This window comes from Salvelinus sp. IW2-2015, linkage group LG13, assembly GCF_002910315.2.
Source record: "Salvelinus sp. IW2-2015 linkage group LG13, ASM291031v2, whole genome shotgun sequence".
NCBI classification, from domain to species: domain Eukaryota; kingdom Metazoa; phylum Chordata; class Actinopteri; order Salmoniformes; family Salmonidae; genus Salvelinus; species Salvelinus sp. IW2-2015.
In genome coordinates this window covers 6,598,430-6,623,847 of record NC_036853.1, presented here as the reverse complement: position 1 = coordinate 6,623,847, position 25,418 = coordinate 6,598,430, and the positions used below count along the sequence as shown (strand labels likewise).

Here is a 25,418-nt window from a genome sequence, read left to right as displayed (position 1 = left end):
AAGAAGTGCACCCTATTCCCTATTGCCCTGGTCAAAAAGAAGTGCACCCTATTCCCTATTGGCCCTGGTCAAAAAGTAGTGCACCCTATTCCTATTGGCCCTGGTCAAAAGTAGTGCAACCCTATTCCCTATTGGCCCTGGTCAAAAGAAGTGCACCCTATTGGCCCTGGTCCAAAAATAGTGCACCCTTATCGGTCCGATTGGCCCTGGTCAAAAGTAATTAGGCACCCTTATTCCCTATTTCGGGGTTTTTTGGTTTTGTTTTGTGGCTGGGTTTTTCTGTGGTGGATCCTGTAGATTTAATGTTGGTTGTTTTTTTTCGTTTGGATTTTTAGTCTGATGGTTGTTTTTTTTTTTTTGGTTGTGTGAGGATTATGTTTTTTTTGTTTATGGGATTTGTTTGTTTTAACTTTATTGTGTCGTCTTGTTCTTGATGAAGTAATTCAGCCGCGCCCTGCTACCCATTCGTTGCGGTGTGTTTTTGGGCGTAAGGATCCTGGCCCCGGAACCGCGCGGTTGAACTCCACATAACTGGTTTTTCCATACGCCGCATCTTGCCCTCTTCTTCCACACTGTGCGTTTTGCCCATTTTTCCTTATAGGCTTCCTGGTTATTGTATGTCTGATCGAGGCACAATGGGGTTGTCGGGACTTGACGGCATCTCCACGCCTGCACACCGGAAGCGGTTTTTATGGAGTTGTGGTAACGGGTTGTCCAGGTATATCAGTCCAGTGTGGTTAACTAGGAACCTCCTGACGCAGTTTTCGGCAGTCTTTCTGTTCGCGTTCTTATTGCTTGGGAAGGGAGGAGTTACGTCAATTCCATCTTGGGGGACCATTTGATCGACGTTATGAAGTTTTTTTGTTATTGTGTTGTGTGGGGCGCGTAAATTTATTCTGTGGTACATCCGGGTTGTGAGCTTGGATCTGGTAGTGCGTGGGATGAATCTTCGCTGTGTGTCTCTGTCGTTCTATGTCCAGGCGGGGGTAGCGCATGTGTCTTTTTCTGGCGGAGGAGGTGTACATGGCTTTTTCAAGGCCAAGGCCATTCGGTTGTGGCAGAATAAGCGGGTATGGCCCTGCCTTCACTTATGTGGCAGGCGATGTGAGGTGAAACTGGAGCAAAAGCCATTGAAAATTCCCACAGGCACACATCTAAGTCGTGAACCTGTCCATAACCCCTACGCGCGATCGGTGTGCATAACCCGGTTAAACAGCATCGACCAAAACTAAATTTCTCATACCGAGGGTTGCGTTATTCCGAATTATCCAGGGCACAGTGGTAGGGGAGAACCAGCGAGGTTTTTAATTTCAATTCTCACAGGATGTACCAATCGCATTGGCTTGATGAATTATTAGTTAGTTCAATGATGGGCATGTAAGTTACAGACAGGGACAAGCCTTTAGATGCCACAGCGTATATGTTACGTTTGAGAGTTAGGGTATATTGGATAATGAATTACGTATCTGGTGTTTTGGGAGTTTCTGTGTTTCAATTGTTACCTTGGTACTCACCAGCTTTTGATTAACTTATAGGGCGAGAACACTGAAGGAGGTACTCATTTGTTAGCTTTAGATTGAGGTTACAGAGCGCACACCTACAATGGTGACACAGGGCCTCAAGTACTAACCATTTCCGAAGATGGAGCGACATAGTATATTGCTGATCTATCGGATGGAGGCCACAATTCCAGATTCATTTCGAGGCTATTTGGCAGCTGATATTAAAAGTCTCTCTCCGGTGTGGAATTACAATTTTGTCGTTATATTTTGGATTGTTTGACTGATACTCAAGATGTCTCTTTGGTGTGTATGTCTTTAGTAGATGATATAGTGGTGCGTTTGCTTCTGCATGCTTTTTACTGCTAGAGCAGTGGAACGTTTACGTGTCTGTCCTCTGTCATCTTAGTAAGTCATGCTGGTTGTTTATGGGTTTTTGGAATGACCTTGCGCCTTCCTACGGAGGTGATTGTTTATTATTTCGGGCTAGTATCAGTGGTTAGTGTAGGAATGAGGAGACACAGGGACGTGTGGTTCATTATCGTAGTGGGCAACGTGATTGTGGTTGTTGATCTTGCCCATGTCTGACCTTAATAGCTTGGATTTATCTGAGCAAGCCAGTTAGCGATGACTTTGGGTGTAGCCTTAGTCGAAACAGTGTGGCTAGGTCAAAATGACTACCGAGGTTGTGCACAGGTTCATATGTTAGGAGGGCAGCAGCCATATACCCTCTAGTTTGCATGTGTGCGAAGATATGATGTACAGCATGTTGCCTGCCTCAGCTTCCCCTACTGATCCGGCTGAGGGTTCCCTTGCTTGGTTGTTGGTCTCATCAGTTGACTGGTGTTTGGGTTGCTGTGTGTGCTGTTTTCCTGTGGAGGTCCAGTTCATGGTGCAAAGTTTTTAAGAGCAGGTTTGAATTTAGATGTGCCGTGTCCAAAGTTGATACAAATTTTGACCAACCCTGGAAACCCCCTATGTTCAACAGAGTTGTGAACTTGGTGGTGCGAGATTAATGACATGCGTTTGTTGTTATGTATCTCTGTGTGGTCTAGTCGGGTTGGTCAGCTGGAGTAGCCTAGTGCATGGTACTAAGAGAGCAGCTTTCTTAGAGTGGCTGATGACTTTGGGCTAATTTCATTATAATACTGGCAGTGCCATGAATGGGATATGGCAGGCTTCCAGCACGTGTTTCTCTATGCGTACGGATTGCGCGTTTATTGTTCTGATGGCATCTTCACCAAGTAGGATAAGGCGTGGTGTATCGCACGAGACTTGGTTTGGGTGTTCGTTCTGACCGACTTTTGTGCCTCTTGCTGCTTTCTATTGGAGGGATGCTTTAAGTAGAGTTGGATGGTCTAAACATTTTGCTACTGCAAGTGTAAGTGAGATCGAACTCAGATCTGTCTCTTGTCTGGGAGCTGATTGAGCGTTGGCTAGTTTCGACTGGTGTGTGACGTGCTTCTATTCTCTTGAGGCAAGAGTACTCTACATGTACAATTCCGCATTCTAGTGAAGAAAAATGAGGCAACAACAATTGTATTTGTACTCCATTGAAATGCCATTTGAAGTGCACTACTCGATAGACGATTATGCTGAATAAGCAAGTGGTAGGAATCACTAGTTAGGGCAGAATTTTAAGTGTTGATGGGTTTGTGGGTTGATGTCCATGGTATGCAAGGTTCGGTGCAGGGACCGTTTTTTAGAACTTGTTCAGGACAGTCTTCATACATGAGTACTATCGCTGAGCAATTAAAGTTGGATTAAAATGGATGGCGCTTGCTTCTACCGTGGGGATTGGATTTGAGCTCTCATTTTTAGATTCTAGTTATCCCCAAAGCTAACATATAGAGTCTCTTATAAGGCGAAGTTATGACATGACTAAGTAGGTGCGCTTTCTCTTTTACACTGCCAAAAAAACAAATTTATACCCCCTTGTGAGCTATCTGATGTGAAGAGGCAGCAGTTTGTCGTCTACAGGAAGAGCGACTTCCAAATGGGAAGGTGCGGGGTTTCGACCCATACATTTGACTGGCGGTTGCTGAATCTATCGTAATGAGCACGATATGTAGTTTGAAATTATTTGTATTTTTGTCGTGGATGTTGTTCGTGGGCTTGCTTCTTATTGGTGAACCAATGTGTTCTATTTCACTGTATGAGGGCTTTAAACAACAGAGTGGTAAGTTTTTGTCAGGTTTGCTGATCTCTCGCAGGTTGTGTGATGGGGTTGATAGGTATCTTTGGTTAGCTAGGGCCAAGGCATTGTTTGATCGTTCAAGAAAGTGATGCTGAAACGGGGTCTCTGGGATGATTGGATGGTTATTGTTCGTTTGTATTATGCACCCAATTAAGTTATCGATGCTAATTATGGTGCTGGGGACGAATTCTTCATATAGGGACGCGAATGTAGAATTGAATCATATGCGTTCTATCATTATGTTTATGGGGTCCATTGGAGATACACGCAAAGCATTTTAGGTTTCGCTTTCAGTCTTTTGGGGTTCGTAGATCGCTTATTCTTTATTGTGATTTCATTAGCTTTCGGTTGTTTGGGTCTAAACGTGAGTATGTTAGCTGTGTAGAGAGGGGCATACTCTTTATTATGACGAGGACTTGATCGATTCGATTGATATATTAGACAGCGACTATGACAGTTTTAGGCTGGTTGTTCCTTGATGGGTTGGCTATCTGTGTAGCTCTTCCTCTAGAATCTGCGTGGCGATGGCCGCTGGTGATGTTATTGTTCAAAGTCGAGCACATACTATCTTTGGATGGATTATTATGTGAGAAATACTCATGCTTTCTAGGTTGCAACTTTGTTCTCGTAATAAGGAAGCAATACTATCTGTGTGTGGACAAGACCAACATCGCTATCTCTGTTGCGCCTGCGAGGTAATAAATCTAACTGGTTTATTTAAATGCTCCAGCTCGCTGGCAATCAATGGACAACATGTATATGCGACTGAGGCCACCGCCTCATAGCCGTGGTTTCCTCTCTGGTTTTGTCTGTCTGCGCTTCCCAGGGTTGTTGGCGTTGCGTGAGCCGGAGCTCTCAGAATACGAGCGAGTGCCAGGTTGTGGTACGCACTGTGTCCACTCTTTTTCCTAGCCACCATGAACGGGCTTGCACGTGCTCTCTATAATCCCAGCCTGGCATTGCGCTGGTTTGGGGATTTTTAGCGGCGGGTTCTGTACATTAACCTTGGGGCACCTTTACCCTCAAAACCCTTAAACACTAACCACTAACACTTTAACCAATTTTAAGCTAATTATACTTGATAGAATTGTCCAGGTTGGAACCTCCTAATCTGATTCGGAGTTATAGCACGGAACCCTTCTGGGGAAAGTCTTATTGAGAGACTGTGTCTGTCTTTTGTTTTCAGCCGAGGAGCATTGTACTAGGAAGACAAACATAAATTAGACATAACTTATTAACTCACTACAGTAAAGCGAATCTATGTTACACAGGCATCCTTATTTGTGGATTTGTGTGTCTGATGTGTTCGAACTTGGTAAAAACACAGTCCTGTGATTGTGCTAACAACATTTAGAGTGCTGTATACAGAGCGAGTGGATAAGAGTCAAATAGCATACCATGCCACTAGTGGAGTTCTCAAACCCTTTTTCGGGTGTTGAGGGACGAAAAGACGAGATACTGCATGTATCTAATTACAGCGCATGTTGCAGTAGCTATTTAAATCTTTTTTCTAGGACGCAAGATTCAGCGGCAACGATAACAGTGAGTATTTTTGAGAATACACAAGAGTTCGCTAGGTCCACAAGCACCTATTACCACCGCCTCATAAGCGTGGCTTTGTACATTATTATGTATGTACTGGAGAAGTTAACTGGAATTGCTCGTAGCTGTTGCTCTATCATACTGTATCTAATTCATTTCTTTGTTTATTTTCAGCAGACACCTTTGTCAAATATACACTTCAAGTATAAATAGGACACCTGGGAGGTCCACTACGGCGAACGGGGGATAAACCATATGAACTGACAATTCCCCTTACGACGCGATATAGTGCAAGGTCAATCGTATCAGTCTAAGTTGCTTTTTTAGTGAATTTGGAGCGTCGATTAGGGTTGTCGATGTTGCAACATACAGGTGACTAGTCTATTACTACATGGTTTGTTCCAGTTTAGGCTAAATTAGTATGTCCTTACTTATCAGACACCACCCCAAAATTATCAAGAGCTTCTTGCGCTGGTGACCCCGATACCCATGGTTCGGAAGAGTAGTGTCTGCTCTGCATGCAATTTGACTAGTTGAGACATAAAAAAGGGTATTGATAGAGAAGTGAACTCATCTATTACAGTAAAATAATGTCTCAATGTGTTTCGGTGTCCATATGAATGATTCTTTTGGACCAAACCTTAAATGTAAATAGCGAGTTGAAACCACTTGCCAGAGAGGAAGATGTGATCTCTCAACTTAGTTGGCGTGAGGTAAAAATCACAACAACAAAAAAAAAACATAGAAATKGAAATTAATTCGATATATCGCCCAGTCCTAAACTGAACCAGGCCTGGACTCACCTGTCTTGTAACTCTGTGATCTGTAGATCTCCCTGAGTTCCTTCATGAGACGATCGGAGGCCTGAACGGAACCAGAGACGGCACCCTGAAACAGGCATCACAACACCACYGGGATCAGAACCAGGCTAACAGAGCACCGTTTCTCAATCCAGTTCTCCTGGACCACACCTACTTTTGATCTATTCCAAAACACTCACACGCCTAATTTAGCCAATCATGGGCTTTACGATTAGTGAACTTGTTGAATCAGGTGAGCTAGTTTTTGGAATGGATTAAATATGGCTGGTGGTCCCCAAGGACTAGGTTGAGGGAAAAAAACAGAGAGACTATACAACAGTAGAAATGTTCCCGTCCCCCCCTGAAAAAGAAGAAAGAAACCTTACCGAATGAGCACTTACGTTCAAGTGGTCCTGCCTCTGGTTCTTACGGATCTTCTCAAGGATGGCCAGATTCTCCTTCAAATCAAATTGTATTTATATAGCACATTTCGTACCAAAAAGAAAATGCAGTAGGAAGTGCTTCATTTAATAATAAAAAGTTAGATGAAAACAATAAAGGACTACACAGTATAATGAAATGCTTAAAAATAACATGCAGGGAAGACGTAGTCTGGGTACCAGTCTAACACTCCACTCCATGTCATTTTCCAAAGAGACTGGCCTTYTCGTCAATCTCAACATTCAATATGCAGCYGGGATTTATGGCTGAGTTGGTCATTGGTTGTTGGAAATAACATTTTACCAGGTTTCCACTGAAGCAATTGTAATGACATTCCACCACAACACACCCAAGAGTTTYCTGATTAGCAAGGGGGTAGTCTGTGTTCATTTTTATTGAGTATTAAAAACAGTTTGAGATCAATGTGAGGGGGGACTTCGCCAGTGGTTGAATGGGAAATAGGACTTCCCAGGAAAATGTTGTCCGAGGTTGCAACAGTAACCAAGGGTGGCGAGGCTTAGAGAAGTCCCAATTGCACAATGTATTTAGTTAGCGAATTTTAGACATGAGCTAGCAACTTTTGACAGACTGGTTTCGACCGGACAAAATAAGCTACTTTTTAAAAAACTGAACCGCTGCGAGCTACTATTTTTGTATAGTTTTCAAATAAGCACATTATTCTCCTCTACCCTGGAACACTTCACCAGGTCCTTGGTGTACAAGAGATRTGTCCTGTAAATATACCTGGTAAAATAATGGTTAATAAACTATCAAGGGGGTTCCATAAAATTATATTTTGTATTTCCTGAATTCWGTTTTCTCTGTTTTACATTTCCTGGTTAGGGATTTTTACCTTCTTTTTTTTTTTAACTCTCAATATTACAATTATTTACAGAGAAACAGAGTATTCATAATGCCAAAGCATAATGATCATTTCCATTAATTCTACAATATAGCTAAAGGTAAATCACTCAGTTCTGCTAACACTAGCTMGTCCTCTCTGGCACCATTCGTCTTGTTTGAGCTCGTAGGTCTCGCAGCGTCCGTTTCCTGAAAAGGCATCTGCTGGAGCCAGACCCTATTGGCCTCTTTGGTAAACGACACGGAGTACAAGGAGTSGAATGTAATAGCTGAACAGACACAACCAGGCTAGGGAAGACCGTAAAAAGAAAAGTCAACTATATACACTGAGCATAACAAACATCAGGAACACCTTCCTAATATTGAGTTGCACACCCCACCCCCCTTTCGCAAAAGTGTTTAAAGCAATCCACAGGGTTGGTGGCCCATGTTGACTCCAATGCTTCCCACAGTATGGTCAAGTTGGTTGAATGTCCTTTGGGTGGTGGATTTTTTTGTTGGCATTCCCCCTCATTTTTCTCCCCAATTTCGCGGTAGCCAATTGGTAGTTACAGTCTTGTCCCATCGCTGCTACTCCCGTACGGACACGGGAGAGGCGAAGGTCGAGAGCCGTGCGTCCTCCGAAACACAACCAAGCCGCGCTGCTTCTTGACACAATGCTCACTTAACCCGGAAGCCAGCCGCACCAAAGTGTCGGGAGGAAACACCGTACACCTGGCGACCTTGTCAGCGTTCATGCGTCAAGCCCGCCACAGGAGTAGCTGGGGCACAAGGAAATCTCGGGCAGCTAAACCCTCCCCTAACCTGGACGACACTGAGCCAATTGTACGCCGACTCATGGGTCTCCCGGTCGCGGCCGGCTGCAACACAGCCCGGGATCAAACCCGGGTCTGTAGTGACACCTCAAGCACTCAATGGCACACATACACAATCCATGTCTCAAGGCATAAAAATCCTTCTTTCACCCGTCTCCTCCTCTTCAACTACACTKAAGTACAAGGAACACTTTCATAGCTTTCACCTGGTCAGTCTATGTCATGGAAAGAGCAAGTGTTCTTAATGTTATGTAGACAGACAGAGACAGATGCATGCAGGGTAATTACCTTCTCTATTCCGTCGTCCTCTGACTTCTTCCCGTCCACTGGCTCCTCTTCCTTCATCTCATAGTGGTCCAGGTCTTCAATGTCCTGCTGAACACAATCTACAGTTTTATTGCATATAGTATAGAAACACAAGAGAATGTATATACAACACAATAAGTTTATGATGAATGTGGACATGATCAGTTTCTATATATATATATATATATATATATATATATATCATTGCACATAGTAGGGTTGGGCGATGTCTTAAATGACAGATCGTCCAATCCAAACATGGCAGGAATAGACGAGAGGGGTCAATTAGAAGGGAAGAAGGCAATATAAAAGGACACATTGCTAGGCCTAAACAGTGTTAGACCTAATTATTTTGGCTAGTCTAGGCTACAGAATGATTTACGAAATGGTAGGCCTTTCTTTTGTCCATAAAAATACTTATATCACTTATATTAGCCTTTTAAAAACAATTATATCCGTGTCAAATTCTTTTTTTAAATTAACATTTATTTATTTAACCTTTATTTAAAGGCAAGTCAGTTAAGAAAAAAAATTCTGATTTACAATGACGGCCTACCCCGGACAACGCTGGGCCAATTGCGCGCCGCCCTATGGGACTCCCAATCACGGCCGGATGTGATGCAGCCTGGATTCGAACCAGGGACTGCAGTGAYRCCACTAGCACTGAGATAGCAGTGCCTTARACCRCTACGCCACTCGGGAGCCCAAGTCAMGTGTCAAGCTACATTATTAATAACATAACGCAAGACAACAGTCTAACCACCCAATACATTGTATTCAGAAAGCATTCACACCCCTTGACTTCTTCCACATTTTGTTGTGTTACAGCCAGAATATAAAATGTATTACATTGAGATTGTGTCACCTACACACACACAATACCCCATAATGTCAAAAGTGGATTTATGTTTTTCAGCATTTTTACAAAAGAAACACAAATAAAAAGCTAAGTCAATAAGTATTCAACCCTTTTGTTATGACAAGCCTAAATAAGTTCAAGAGTTATGCTTAAAAAATATGCTTAAAAAGTCACATAAGTTGCATGGACTCACTCCGTGAAGAATAATAGTGGTTAACATGATTTCTGAATGACTACCTCATCTCTACACATCGGTAAAAAAAAAAAAAAAAAAGCAGACATTGAATATCCATTTGATCATGGTGAAGTTATTAATTACACTTTGGATGGTGTATCAATACACCCAGTCACTAGAACACAGATATAAAAGCCCTTCTTAACTCAGTTGCCGTAGAGGAAGGAAACCTCTCAGGGATTTCACCATTAAGCCAATGGTGATTTAAAAACAGTTAAGAGTTTAATGGCTGTGATAGGAGAACTGAGGATGGATCAACAGCATTATATAGTTACTCCACAATACTAACCTAAATCAAAGAGTGAAAAGAAAGAAGCCTGTGCAGAAAAATATTCCAAAACATGCATCCTGTTTGCAATAGGGTACTAAAGTAAAAATGCAAAAAATGCAGCGAAGAAATKTACTTTTTGCCCTGAATACAATGTGTTATGTTTGGGGCAAATCCTACACAACACATCATTGAGTACCACTCTTCATATTTTCAAGCATGGTGGAAGCTGCATCATGTTATGGGTATGCTTGTTATTGGCAAAGACTAGGGAGTTTTTTGGGATAAAACAAAAATAAAAATAGAGCTAAACACAGGCAAAAACCTGGTTCAGTCTGCTTTCAAAACASACACTGGGAGACAAATTTACCTTTTTAGCAGGACAATCGGCTTCATAATGTACAGTAACACAAATACACCCTTGAGTTACCTACCAAGACGTCATTGAATGTTCCCGAGTGGCCTAGTTACAGTTTTGACTTAAATCGGCTTGAAAATCTATGGCAAGACTTGAATATGGCTGCTTAGAAATGATCAACAACCAACGTGAAGATTTTTTTTTAAAGAATAATGTACAAATATTGTACAATCCATGTGTGCAAAGCTCTTAAGAGAATTTACCCGGAAACAATTACAGCTGTAATCGCTGCCAATTGTGCTCCTACAAAGTATTGACTCAGGGGTGTGAAAACTTATGTAAATGWGATATTTCTGTATTTTCATTTTCAATAAAATTTGCAAAAATGTCTAAAAACATGTTTTCACTTCGTCATTATAAGGGTAGTGTGTTAGATGGGTCAGAAATATTTAGATTATATTAATTYAGAGTTCAGGATGTAACAACAAAATGTGGAATAAGTCAAGGCTTATGAATACTTTGTGAAGGCAGTGTTTGCATTGAAAATGTAAACTATGGCAAATAGGCCATTTGGCACATCACCCTGCTGTGTGCAGAACAGCGCTGTGCTATTGTGCTGCTGTAACAGTTTAACTTTACGTCCCTCCCCTCGCCCTGACCCGGGCGCGAACCAGGGACCCTCTGAACACATCAACAAGTCACCCACGAAGCATCGTTACCCATCGCTCCACAAAAGCCGCGGCCCTTGCAGATTCAAGGGGAACCACTACTTCAAGGTCTCAGAGCAAGTGACGTCACCGATTGAAAGGCCATTAGCGCGCACCACCGCTAACTAGCTAGCCATTTCACATCCGTTACACTGCCAGACTCCGGAGGTGCAGTCAAATTCAAATATGCTAAACCCTGTTTGTGACATCACGATGTCGAMACCATCGACGATGGCCGTCAAAACGTCCGTCGATCGATGATGCAACCGTAAAACCTCCCTACCTTGGTACATAGATAGGTAAACATGTACACACACACACCTCGCCCATTTCTTCTTCATCCTCCTCCTCGGATGTCACTTCATCCGCTGGTCCATGCTATACGGGAGAGTGGGGGAAAATAATACAAAAAAAATACTGATTGTATCAATGGTGTATGGAATGTTACCCAGGCCCAGAATACAAGTCTTGCATTGGGTTAGGGCAGTCGCCATCCGCAAATTACTATATTTCGATTTAAATATGATGCAAATAATGTTAACTAGAAATATGTACAGTGGAGCAAAAAAGTATTTAGTCAGCCACCAATTGTGCAAGTTCTCTCACTTAGAAAGATAAGAGGCCTGTAATTTCCATCATAGGAAATAGGTTCCATCATAGGAAATAGGTTCCATCATAGGAAATAGGTACACTTCAACTATGACAGACAAAATGAGAAGAAAAAAAATCCAGAAAATCACATTGTAGGATTTTTAATGAATTTATTTGCAAATTATGGTGGAAAATAAGTATTTGGTCAATAACAAAAGTTTCTCAATACTTTGTTATATACCCTTTGTTGGCAATGACAGAGGTCAAACGTTTTCTGTAAGTCTTCACAAGGTTTTCACACTGTTGCTGGTATTTTGGCCCATTCCTCCATGCAGATCTCCTCTAGAGCAGTGATGTTTTGGGGCTGTTGCTGGGCACACGGATTTTCAACTCCCTCCAAAGATTTTCTATGGGTTTGAGATTCTGGAGACTGGCTAGGCCACTCCAGACTGAAGTGCTCTTAGAAGCACTCCCGTTGTCCGAGCGGTGTGTCTGGGAATATTGTCATGCTGAAAGACCCAGCCACGTTATCATTCAGCCTGCTGATGGAAGGAGTTTTTCACTCAAATCTCACGATAACAATGGCCATTCATATCTTTCCCGTTACACGGATCCGTCGTCCTGGTCCTTTGGCAGAAATACACCCCAAAGCATGAATGTTTTCCAACCCATGCTTACAGTCGTTGGTGTTTTGGATGCAACTTCAGCATTCTTGTCTCCAATACACGACGAGTTGATTTTTTACCAAAAAAATTCTATTTTGGTTTTAATCTGACCATATGAACATTCGTCCCAATCTTCTTCTGGATCATCCAAATCTCTCTAGCAAACTTCAGACGGGCCTGGAATGTACTGGCTTAAGCAGGGGGACACGTCTGGCCACTATTTGAGTCCCTGGCGGCGTAGTGTGTACTCGGTGGTAAGGCTTTGTTCCTATTGTCCCAGCTCTCTCGCAGGTCATTCCCTAGGTCCCCGTGTGGTTCTGGATCTTTTGCTCACCGTTCTGTGATCATTTTGACCCCACGGGTGAGTATTTGCGTGGAGCCCAGATCGAGGGAGATTATCAGATGGTCTTGGTCATGTGTCTTCATTTCCTATAATTGCTCCAAGTTGATTTCTTCAACAAGCTGGCTCTTACCTATTTCTAGATCAGTCTTCCCTCTGGTGCAGGGTCTACATTTTGTTTGGGTGATTTACAGCTCTCTTGGTCTTGCCATAGGTAGTTTGTGGAGTGTGACTGTTTGAGGGTGTGGACAGGTGGTCTTTTATACTGTCAAACAAGTTCAACAGGTGCCATTAATACTATGTAACGAGTGAGGACAGAGTACTCTTAAATGAGAAGTTAAGGTGTGTGAGACCAGAAATCTTGCTTGTTGTAGGTTGACAATAACTTAGTTTCCACCTATTAATTTGCAAATAAATCATATAAAAATTCCTCAAGTGGATTTTGGATATTTTTTTCTTCACTTTTGTCTGTCATAGTGAAGGTTACCTATGATGAAAATTACAGGCCTCTCTCATCTTTTTAAGTGGGAGAACTTGCACAATTGGTGGCTGACTAAATACTTTTTTGCCCCACTGTATCTAAAAATGTGATTCAAAACCAACTGAATATCGTCTGATTTCAAAACTGTGGGGTCCACCAATTCTAGATAATTTTTTATATGAGGTTGTCAGGCTTACCATAKAAATATAATTGAATTCTAAAATGAGCCCTACCTTGCGCTCTGGGTTAATGGGCCCAGCAGGGAGTGGCTGATCTAGCATCTCAACATCTGGGTGCTGTGGCAGGTTGTASAGCCGACACAGGTCACAGATGAGACGCTTTAGCTGCTGTAGGAGCTGGGAGAAAAAAKAAAGAATAACAGGTCAACTATCATTCTCCAGCAGCTACAGTATYTCTGAACCTTTCTCACAATAATACAATACCAACAACTCTTTACTGTAAACGATCAAACAATTTTGAAGGAGGTACTATGATTTCCATGAGAGTCACAGCGACTTAGTCAGTGTTCTATGTGGCTTAGTCGGTAAAGTATGACACTTGTAGCGCCAAGCGTCATTGGGTTACATTCCCGCTGGGGTCCACCCATACGGGGAAACAATGATGCACGCATGACTAAGTCGCTATGGATAAAAGCATCTGCTAAATGGTACGTACTGTGCCTTCAGAAAGTATTTCATACCCCTCGACTTTTTCCACATTTTGTTGTGTTACAAATTGGGATTTGACTGTCTTTTTTAATTTTAATTTTATGATCTACACAAAATACTCTAATGTCAAAACCTAAGAAAATGTTTAAAAAATAATAATGTTTTTGATTATTTTAAAAGTTAAATGTATACGTCTTGATTAGATAAGAATTCAACCCCCTGATTCAATACATGTTATAACTACCATTGGCAGCGATGACAACTGAGGTTTTCTGGGTACGTCTTCTAGAGCTTTACACACCTGGATTGTACAATATTTGCACTTTTTTTTTTTTTAACTCTTCAAGCTCTGTCAAGTTGGTGGTTGATCAAATCAAAATGTTATTTGTCACATACACATATTTAGCAGATGTTATTGTGGGTGTAGCGAAATGCTTATGTTCCTAGCCCCAACAGTGCAGAAGTATCTAACAATTCACGACAATACACACAAATCTAAAAGTCAAATAATCGAATTAAGAAATATAAATATTAGAATGAGCAATGTCAGAGTGGCACGGACTAAAAGACAGTATATACATATGAAATGAGTAAAACAGTACGTAAACTTTACACATACTGAGTGTACAAAATATTAAGTACATCTTCCTAATACTGAGTTTCTTGAAGGTTCTCCCATCTCCACAGAGGAACTCTGGAGCTCTGGCAGAGTGACCATCAGGTTCTTGGTCACCTCCCTGACCAAGGCCCTTCTCCCCCGATTGCTCAGTTTGGCCGGGCGGCCAGCTCTAGGAAGAGTCTTGGTGGTTCCAAACTTCTATTTAAGAAGAGGCCACTGTGTTCTTGGGGACCTTCAATGCGGCAGACATTTTTTTGGTAACCTTCCCAAGATCTGTGCCTGCGACACAATCCTGTTTCGGAGCGGTACGGACAATTCCTTCGACCTCATGGCTTGGTTTTTCCTCTGACATGCACTGTCAACTGTGGGACATGATATAGACAGGTGTGTGCCTTTCCAGATCAAGTCCAATCAATTGAATTTACCACAGGTGGACTCCAATCAAGTTGTAGAAACATTAAGGATGTCAAGGATGTAGAAACAAACAGGATGCACCTGAGCTCAATTTCAAGTCTCATAGCAAAGGGTCTGAATACTTATGTAAATAGGGTATGTTTATTTTTTATTTATACATTTGCAAACAATTCTAAAAACCTGTTTTCGCTTCATCATTATGGGGTATTGTGATGTCATTATGGGGTATTGTGTGTAGATTGATGAGAACTTTTTTTTATTCCATTTTAGAATAAGGATGTTACGTAACAAAATGTGGATAAAGTGTAAGGGGTCTGAATACTTCCAGAAGGCACAAGGGCAGGGCAGCAGTAGGGCAGCAGCCTCTAAGGTGCATGGTAGAGTAACCAGGTGGTAGCCAGCTAGTGACAGTGACTAAGTTCAGGGCAGGGTACTGGGTGGAGGCCGGCTAGTGATGACTATTTTACAGTCTGTTGGCCTTGAGATAGAAGCTGTTCTTCAGTCTCTCGGCCCCAGCTTTGATGCACCTGTACTGACCCCGCATTTCGGATGATAGCGGGGTGAAAAGGCCTGTGGCTTGGGTGGTTGATGTCCTCGATCTTTTTGGCCTTCCTGTGACATCGGGTGCTGTAGGTGTCCTGGAGGGCAGGCAGTGTGCCCCTGGTGATGCATTGGGCAGATTGTACTATCCTCTGGATAGCCCTGCGGTTGCGGGCGGTGCAGTTGCCGTACCAGGCGGTGATACAGCCCGACAGGATGCTCTCCATGGTTATTCTGTACAAATTTGTGAGGGTCTTAGGGGCTAAGCCAAATTTCTTCAGCCGCCTGATGTTGAAGAGGCGCTGTTGCGCCATCACCACACTGTGTGGGTGGACCATTTCAGGAGCTCAGTGATGGGTACGACGAGGAACTTGAAGCTTTCACCATCTCCAGGTGTTGTTTCCTACCTTCACCACATGGGGACAGCCCGTCAGGAAGTCCAAAACCTAGTTGTACAGAGCGGGGTTCAGACCAAGGGCCCTGAGCTTAGTGATGAACTTGGAGGGTACTATGGTGTCGAAAGTTGCGCTGTAGTCAATTAACAGCATTCTTACATAGGTATTCTTCTTGTCTAGATGGGATAGGGCAGTGTGATGCTTCTACACCTGCATTGCTTGCTGTTTGGGGTTTTAGGCTGGGTTTCTGTACAGCACGTTGAGAAATCAGCTGATGTAAGAAGGGCTATATAAATAAATTTGATTTGTGATGGCGATTGCATCGTAAGTTGATCTATTCGGGCGGTATACAAAAGTTGGTGTAGGGTTTCAGGTAAGGTGGAAGTGATATGATCCCTAACTAGCCTCTCAAAGCACTTCATGATGACAGAAGTGCATGCTACGGGGCGATAGCAAAGGTAAATGAAATAAAATGACTTTCTTGGGTACAAAAACAATGGTGGACATCTTGAAGCAAGTGGGGACAGCAGACTGGGATAAAGAGAGATTGAATATATCTGTAAACACTCCAGCCATCTGGTCCGCGCAGGCTCTGACGACGTGGCTAGGGATGTCGTCTGGGCCGGCAGCCTTGTGTGGGTTAACGAGCTTAAATGTTTTACTCACATCGGCCACGGAGAACAAGAGCCCACAGTCCTCGGGAGCGGGCCGCGTCGGTGGCACTGTGTTATCCTCAAAGCGGGTGAAGGTATTTAGCTTGTCTGAGAGCAAGACATTAATGTATGTGGCTGGTTTTCCCTTTGTTATCCGTGATTGTCTGGAGTCCCTGCCACATACGTCTTGAGTCTGAGCCGTTGAATTGCGACTCCACTGTCTCTGTACTGACGTTTTGCATGACCAGCGTTGAATAGACCTTAGCATGGGTACTTCCTGTTTGAGTTTCTGCCTATAGGAAGGGAGGAGCAGAACGAAGTCGTGATCTGATTTGCCTTAGGGAGGGTGGGGGAGGGCCTTGTAGCCATCCCGGAAGGGAGAGTGGTCCAGAGTTTTTGAAGCGCCAATACTACAGGCAAATGTGTTGATAGAACTTCGGTAGCAGTTTCCTCATTTTGGGTGAACAAAAGGACTAAAGTTCCTGTACGTTATCACAATCACAGCACGAGAAGTTAATCATGAAACATACACCTCCGCCTTTCTTCTTCACAGAGAGTTCTTTATATCTGTCTGCGCGATGTACTGAGAACCCAGCTGGCTGTATGGACAGGGACAGTATATCCGGGGAGAGAGCCATGATTCCGTGAAACAGAGTATGTTACAATACCTGATGTCTCTCTGGAAGGAGATCCTCGCCCTGAGCTCGTCTACTTTATTGTCCAGAGACTGAACATTAGCTAGAAATATACTCGGAAGCGGTGGATGGTGTGCACTCCTCCTGTGTCGGACTAGAAGTCCACTCTGAATACTTCTCCGCCGATGGTGTCTTGGAGCAGCCTCTGGGATGAGTTCAATTGCCTTGGGGGGTACGAACAAAGGATCCAATTCGGGAAAGTTGTATTTCAGGTCAGACTGCTGGCGAGTTACCGCCACTGATATCCAAAGGTTATTTCCGGCTGTATGTAATAACACAAAAACGTTCTGGGCTAATGTAAGAATTAACACACAAAACAAAAATACTGCAAAGTTGACATTTTCAAGTCTTGCCATAGTTTTGACATAAATCGGCTTGAAAATCTAACTAGGTCACTCGGGAACATTTAATGTTTGTCTTGATAAGCACCTCCAGTGTACAAAACATTAGGAACACCTGCTCTTTCCATGATATAGACCGACCAGGTGAATCCAGGTAAAAGAGGGGGATTCTAAGCTGACATTGTTTTAAGAATGTCATACCATGGATCATTTAGCAATTTGATTTTGAATTGTAGGACCACTTTAGGTATCCAAAAAAAGTTTATAAGATATTGAATTTGGACTTCACTACTGTAGCCCATAGAAATGCATTGAATAACAAACACATAAATATTTAAAAAATAAAGGGGTGAAACTACATTGTAAGGAATACGTTTTTGAAGTGCCTGTCCAATATCTAAGAGAAACTGTATAAGAAAGCTCTAGAAAGGTTTGTTTTTTAAAACATATTTAATCCCTTATTTTAGTTGGCACAAAACTACCTCCATTCGTCACTTTTATTTTCCTTCACTACCTCCATTTTTATGGGGATCTTTGTTACTTAGATTAACGCACCAACTCTAGACTAGAGGTTTTGAATGTCACCTGTTAAATTCACTTTAATCCGTGTAGATGAAGGGTAGGAAACAGGTTAAGGAAGGATTTTTAATCCTTCAAACAATTAAGACATGGATTGTGCATGTGCGCCATTCAGAGGGTGAATGGGAAAGACAAAAGATTGAAGTGCCTTTGAAGGGGTATGGTAGTAGGTGCCAGGATGCATCGGTTTGAGTGTGTTAAGAACTGCAACGCTGCTGGGTTTTTAATGCTGAACAGTTTCCCGTGTGTATCAAGAATGGTCCACCATCCAAAGGACATCCAGCCAAGTTGACAACTATGGGAAGCATTGGAGTCAACATGGGCCAGCATCCCTGTGGAACACTTGACACCTTGTAGAGTCCATGCCCTGACAAATTGAGGCTGTTTTGAAGGGAAAAGGTGGTGCAACTCAATATTAGGAAGGTGTTCCTAATGTTTTGTACACTCGGTATATTTTAGCAATAAGGCCCGAGGGGTAGTGGTATACAGTGGGGAGAACAAGTATTTGATACACTGCCGATTTTGCAGGTTTTCCTACTTACAAAGCATGTAGAGGTCTGTAATTTTTATCATAGNACACACACACACACACACACACACACACACACACACACACACACACACACAGGTGAGTGACTTACCAGAGAGGTGCCCTTTCTGACATCTTCCAGGCGCTCCAACACCTCCGTCAGACTTGGGTCATCAGAGTCAACAAACCAGATTGGAGGTATAGATGGGTATGACTCCTGGGAACGAGAGGGAGAGAGAAAAACGGGAGAGAGGGAGAGAGAAAAACGGGAGAGAGAAAAACGGGAGAGAGGTGGTGACCAGTTGATCACATCATTACTAGGAAAAGCTGTAATGGAACAGTGCTGAACTGACACTCCATCTAGCCATCCATCTACACTGAACGGAAATATAAAACACAACTTCAAAGATTTTWAATTGAGTTACAGTTCATAAGGAAACCAGTCAATTTAAATAAATGAATTAGGCCCTAATCTATGGATTTCACATGACTGGGAATACAGACAGGAATCTGTTGGTTACAGATACCTTTAAAAAAAAACATGCTCGACAGATCACATGTGGTGAGTATGCATGCCATAGAAGAAATGGGACATTTTCAGCTTCCAAGAACTGTGTAAAGATCCTTGTGACATGCTGCCRTGCATTATCATGCTGAAACATAAGGTGATGGCGGGTGGATGAATGGCACKACAATGGGCCTCAGGATCTCGTCACGGTATCTCTGTGCATTCAAATTGCCATCAATAAAATGTAATTGTGTTCGKTGTCCTTAGCTTGTACCTGTCCATACCATAACCTCACCGCCACCATGGGGTACTCTGTTCACAATGTTGACGTCAGTAAACCGCTCGCCCACACAACACTGTCTGCCCAGTACAGTTGAAACTGGGATTCATCTGTGAAGAGCACACTTCTCCAGCGTGCCATTTTGCCATCGAAGGTGAACATTTGCCCACTGAAATCGGTTACGACGCCGAACTGCAGTCAGGTCAAGACCCTGGTGAGGACGACGAGCATGCAGATGAGCTTCCCTGAGACGGTTTCTGACAGTTTGTGCAGAAATTCTTCGGTTGTGCAAACCTACAGTTTCATCAGCCGTCAGGGTAGCTGGTCTCAGACAATCCCGCAGGTGAAGAAGCCRGATGTGGAGGTCCTGGGYTGGTTACATGTGGTCCTGTGGTTGTGAGGCCRGTTAGACATACTATCAAATTCTCTAAAATGAYATTGAGGCGGCTTATGGTAGAGAAATTAACATTAAGTTCTCTCTCAACAGCTCTGGTGGAATTTCCTWAAGTCAGCATGCCAATTGCACGCTCCCTCAAAACTTRAGACATCTGTGGCATTGTGTTGTGTGACAAAACTACACATTTTAGGGTGGCCTTTTATTKCCCCCAGCATAAGGTGCACCTGTGTAATGATCATGCTGTTTAATCACCTTCTTGATATGCAACACCTGTCAGGTGGATGTATTATCTTGGCAAAGGATACATGCTCACTAAAAGGGATGTAAACAAATTTGTGCATAACATTTAAGAGAAATAACATTTTTATGAGTATGAAAAATGTCTGGGATCTTATTTCAGCTCATGAAACACGGGACCGTCACTTTACATGTTGCATTTATATTTTTGTTCAGTGTAGCTATATCTACAAAACATAAATAACTGGTTAACTGACATTTCTTCGTGTATTTATTTTTATTCTTTGGATTTGTATTGTTAGGTATTGCTACACTGTTGGAGATAGAAACAAACAATTTCGCTGCACCTGCAATAACATCTGCAAAATATGTATACACGGCCAATACTATTTGATTAGCTAGATAGCTGGAGCTACTTCAGAATAAAGAAATGATAGATCACATTCAGAAAACATCCATAGCTATACAACACGCACTAACCATCTAGTCACGACGTCACGTGTGCTGACTTGTAATGTTATGTCCTGATGTTTTATTTGTTGGCCGCTAGCTCATCCGAGTTGTTACGACATCAATTAGCTACCTAGCTAATACTAAACAACCATTTTCACACAGGACTATTCCGCATTAGTCAGCAATTGTGTTCACATGTCACGTTGCCTTGTCTTATTGTATAAGCAAAAAAATAAGCTACAATTAACAGCTAGCTACATTTTATAGGTTGGTTGAGGGTCAAATGTATTTTAGTTTTTTTTCTCAGACGCATTAGCCAACAAGCTAACATTAGCTAGCTAGTCTATAACAACCAACTAACTAAACGTTTACACATATGAGCTTGTTTGTTGTTTGCTAAATAGCATAGCTAACTATAGCTGAACATATATCCCGTTAATAAAGTATAAACAAACTGAATTCTGAACACATTCATATTTTAATGATCTAGTTAGCTAGCTGATTTGTGACACAAATTGTGTGTTCGCGTTGAAAATTCCAAATTCGTCATGTTTATCTCTCGTCCTGTGCTAACAGGCTAGCTAACGTTAGCTTCTTTCTTACCGTGATGTTGCAATGTATAATCAGGAGTTTTTCACCGGTTACATTAAACTGACAACTAAGCTCATCAGGCTTCCAATCGATAATTCTGAAACGTTCGTGGTTTGGGTCAAAAATTGACTCCAAAAACTTCAATTCGGCCTTCAGACCCGAAACCGACATCTTCCACTCATCTCAAGCCAGGCAGTCGGCGGGGGAGGGGACAAGTTGAGGCATATTGCGACCGCGCAGTCGGGACTGGATCTCGCACCGTAGCGTGAGAGCACAACAAAGAGTGCAGTGCTGGGTGGGAAATGGAATATTATAAAAATCCTATGTTTCTGAATACATAGCAGGTCAAATAGATACATGTATGGTTACTATTGATTATAGATATCAAATTATGTAAACAAATAAAATAAATATAAAACATTGTCGAATGTGGTTTTTTTTGCTCAATGCTGAGCCAGTGCAGGACACAAACATATTGAGAAGACATATCTCAGCACCATCCTGAAAGGGCATCACGTTGACAGTCCTATCCGATAAACCAAATTCCTCTGCTAAGTATTGTCATCATACCAGTATTGTGATTATTCACAATACTGCCGATGACACAACAGTGGCCTGATCACAGACAACAATGAGACAGTCTATAGGGAGGAGATCAGAGACCTGGCAGTGTGGTGCCAGGACAACAACCTCTCCCTCAACGTGATCAAAATAAAGGAGATGATTGTGGACTACAGGAAAAGGAAGACCAAGCATGCCAGCATTCTCATCGACGGGGCTGCAGTGGAGCAGGTTGAGAGCTTCAAGTGCCTTGGTGTCCATATCACCAACAAACGAACATGGTCCAAGCGCACCATGACAGTCGTGAAGCGGGCACGACAAAACCTATTCCCCCTCAGGAGACTGAAAATGGGTCCTCAGATCCTCAAAAGGTTCTACAGCTGCACCATCGAGAGCATCCTGACTGGTTGCATCACTGCCTGGTAYGGCAACTGCTCGGCCTCCGATTGCTAGGCACTACAGAGGGTAGTACGAACGGCCTAATACATCACTGGGACCAAGCTTCCTGCCATCCTGGACCTCTATACCAGGCGGTGTCAGAGGAAGGCCCTAAAAATTGTCAGAGACTCCAGCCACCCAAGTCATAGATTGTTCTCTCTGCTACCACATGGCAAGCAGTACCGGAGCGCCAAGTCTAGGTCCAAGAGGCTTCTAAGTCTAAGTCCAAGAGCTTCTACCCCCTAGCCATAAGACTCCTGAACATCTAGTCAAATGGCTACCCATACTACTCGCCCTTGGAATTACTACTTGGAATTGAATTTGAATCAATTGAATTTACCACAGGTGGACTTCGATCAAGTTGTAGAAACATCTTAAGGATGATCAATGGAAACCGGATGCACCTGAGCTCAATTTCGAGTCTCATAGCAAAGGATCTGAATTCTTATGTAAATAAGGTATTTCTGTTTAACATTTTTTATAAATTTGCAAACATTTCTAAAAACCTGTTTTTGCGTTATTATGGGCAATTGTGTGTTGATTCATGAGATAAAATAAGAATTTAATCAGTTTTTAGAATAAGGCTGTAACGTAACAAAATGTTGAAAAAGTCAAGGGGTCTGATTACTTTCCGAATGCACTGTATTATAACAGCATGGGCTTTATACTCATTTCCCAAAACTATTCTACCAAAGAAAACCAATGCAGAAAGAATGTCACACAAGAGCATGAATATCCAGAAACAAAAGGCTTTATTTTCCATTTTTTCTCCCCCATGTTGTCCTTCACACATTCTCTGACGCTGCACAGTATACACAGAGGATACGAATTAAATACACCAAGCTATCAAATCACCGCAAAAACACAGCAATGTCAAACAGGCAACACAAATACAGTATACATCACATTCATTCCATTTTGTTGTTGTCGATCGAGGCCACACGTTTTCACCATCATCACATTTCCTCGATTGCAATGCAGCGAGGAAAGAAATCTCCTTCCGTGGTTCATTCACGTTTGTCAGTCCTCTGCAGGGATTTCCAGACAACCGGCATTCATTGCGTCTAGGAGGGGCATCTGGTCATGTGGACGGTCATCATAAACTTTCCACCTTGGCGCATCTGAAACCGTCTTCCTCTATGGGACCGTCTTCCTCTATGGGACCGTGTCTTCCTCTATGGGACCCTGTCTTCCTCTATGGGACCCTGTCTTCCTCTATGGGACCCNACCTATGATAAATATTACAGACCTCTACATGCTTTGTAAGTAGGAAAACCTGCAAAATCGGCAGTGTATCAAATACTTGTTCTCCCCACTGTATGTCCAATATACCACAGCTAAGGGCTGTTCTTAGTCAAAGCCCTTAGCCGTGGTATATTGGCCATATCATGCCTTATTGCTATTATAAACTGGTTACCAATGTAATTAGAGCAGTAAAAATAAATGTTTTGTCATACCCGTGGTATACGGTCTGATATACCACGGCTGTCAGCCAATCAGCATTAAGGGCTCGAACAGTATATAATTGGCCTCGAGTTTTAGGTTATTGTCCTGCTGACAGGTGAATTTGTCTCCCAATGTCTGTTGAAAGCAGACTGAGCCAAGTTCTGTTAGGATTTTGCCTGTGCTTAACTCTATTCAGTTTCTGTTATCCTAAAACTCCTTGCCAATGACAAGCATATCCATAACATGATACAGCCACTACCATGCTTTAAAATACCAAGCATGGTACTCAGTGATGTGTTGTGTTTGCCCTAAACAGAATACATTGTAAGCAGGACAAAAAGTTTATTTATTTGACTTATTGCAAACGGGATGCATGTTTTGGAATATTTTTTATTCTGTACAGACTTGCTTCTTTTCACTGTAATTTAGGTTAGTATTGTGGAGTAACTACAATGTTGTTGATCCATCCTCAGTTCTCCTATCACAGCCATTAAACTTACTTTTTGAAAGTCACCATTGGCCTCATGGTGAAATCCCTGAGCGGTTTCCTTCCACCCCGGCAACCGAGTTAGGAAGGACGCCTTTATCTTTGTAGCGACTGGGTGTATTGATACGCCATTCAAAGTGTTATTCAATACTCAAAAGGGATATTTTATTTTTTACCCATCTACCAGTAGGTGGCCTTCTTTGCGAGGCATTGGAAAACCTCCCTGGTCTTTGTTGTTGATAATTGTATGTGTGGGGTACCAAGATTGGGTAATCATTTTTTTTTTTATATATATATATATTTCAACCCATAGGGGTTGAAAACCTCTCTTTTAAATTACTATAGTGGCTACGAACGGCCATGTTTTTCTATCAATAATATTCGTCAATATCGCAAAATGTACTTGCTAACAACCTGTTATGGTATTCATGTGACTGTTGTCATCAACCAGAAACAGGGTGTTGTTATTTAACTATTTTATTTTATTCTTATTTTTTTTTACTTCATTACTCAAAATGACGGAGCTGAAGTGGACACAACTTTTCACTGTAAAAGAGGCTGTATCTCTATGTTGGTTGGTGATAAGCATTCGGGACACTTCCTTGCACTTTGAAAAGTGATGATGACGAGGTGAGTGAAATAAGTAAACAGCAGATATATGTTTGATGCTGTGAAACTTGGGGAACAGCTCTCAGATTAGCCAATCATGTCAGGATGACTTGGTTAGTACAGGTGAGCGCGAATGATTGCTCTTTTGTCATGGAAATAGTTGCCGTGTTTAGCTGTATCCTGTATCCTAAAATCCTTTTTGGGAACGGTCCCATAGAGGAAGAACGGTCCATAGAGGAAGACGGTCCCCATAGAGGAAGACGGTCCCATAGAGGAAACGGTCCCATAGAGGAGACGGTTCCCATAGAGGAAGACGGTCCCATAGAGGAAGACGGTTCCCATAGAGGAAGACGGTCCCATAGAGGAAACGGTCCCATAGAGAGAAGACGGGTCCCATAGAGGTAGACGGTCCCATAGAGGTAGACGGTCCCCATAGAGGAAGACGGTCCCATAGAGGAAGACGGTCCCATAAGAGTAGACGGTCCCATAGAGGAAGACGGTCCATAGAGGAAGACGGGTCCCATAGAGGAAGACGGTCCCATAGAGAAGACGGGTCCCATAGAGGTAGACGGCCCTTAGAGGAAGACGGGTCCCCATAGAGGAAGACGGTCCCATAGAGGAAGACGGGTCCATAGAGGTAGACGGCCCCTTAGAGGAAGACGGTCCCATAGAGGAAGACGGCCCATAGAGAAGACGGCCCATAGAGGAAGACGGGTCCCCATAGAGGAAGACGGTCCCATAGAGGAAGACGGTCCCCTAGAGGTAGACGGTCCCATAGAGGAAGACGGTCCCATAGAGGAAGACGGTCCCATAGAGGAAGACGGTCCCATAGAGGTAGACGGTCCCATAGAGGAAGACGGTCCCATAGAGGAAGACGTCCCATAGAGGAAGACGGTCCCATAGAGGTAGACGGTCCCATAGAGGAAGACGGTCCCATAGAGGAAGACGGTCCCATAGAGGTAGACGGTCCCATAGAGGTAGACGGTCCCATAGAGGTAAACGGTTCCCATAGA

At 42.8% G+C, this 25,418-nt stretch overlaps 1 protein-coding gene across 1 annotated transcript in view; it reads right to left on the bottom strand.

Moving 5' to 3' along the window:
- Window positions 1–21,113, bottom strand: part of LOC111971805 (ubiquitin-conjugating enzyme E2 Q2) — a 23,561-nt gene extending 2,448 nt beyond the window's left edge. The window contains exons 1-7 of the mRNA XM_023998616.3: window positions 20,877–21,113; window positions 18,511–18,615; window positions 13,199–13,321; window positions 11,210–11,266; window positions 8,444–8,527; window positions 6,440–6,496; window positions 6,042–6,126 (exon numbers count right to left, since the gene is read on the bottom strand). Of these exons, the coding sequence (XP_023854384.3) occupies window positions 6,042–6,126; window positions 6,440–6,496; window positions 8,444–8,527; window positions 11,210–11,266; window positions 13,199–13,321; window positions 18,511–18,615; window positions 20,877–21,035 (670 nt within the window). The 5' untranslated portion in view covers window positions 21,036–21,113. The remainder of the gene's footprint in view (window positions 1–6,041; window positions 6,127–6,439; window positions 6,497–8,443; window positions 8,528–11,209; window positions 11,267–13,198; window positions 13,322–18,510; window positions 18,616–20,876) is intronic.
- Between the last annotated feature and the right edge of the window lie 4,305 nt (window positions 21,114–25,418).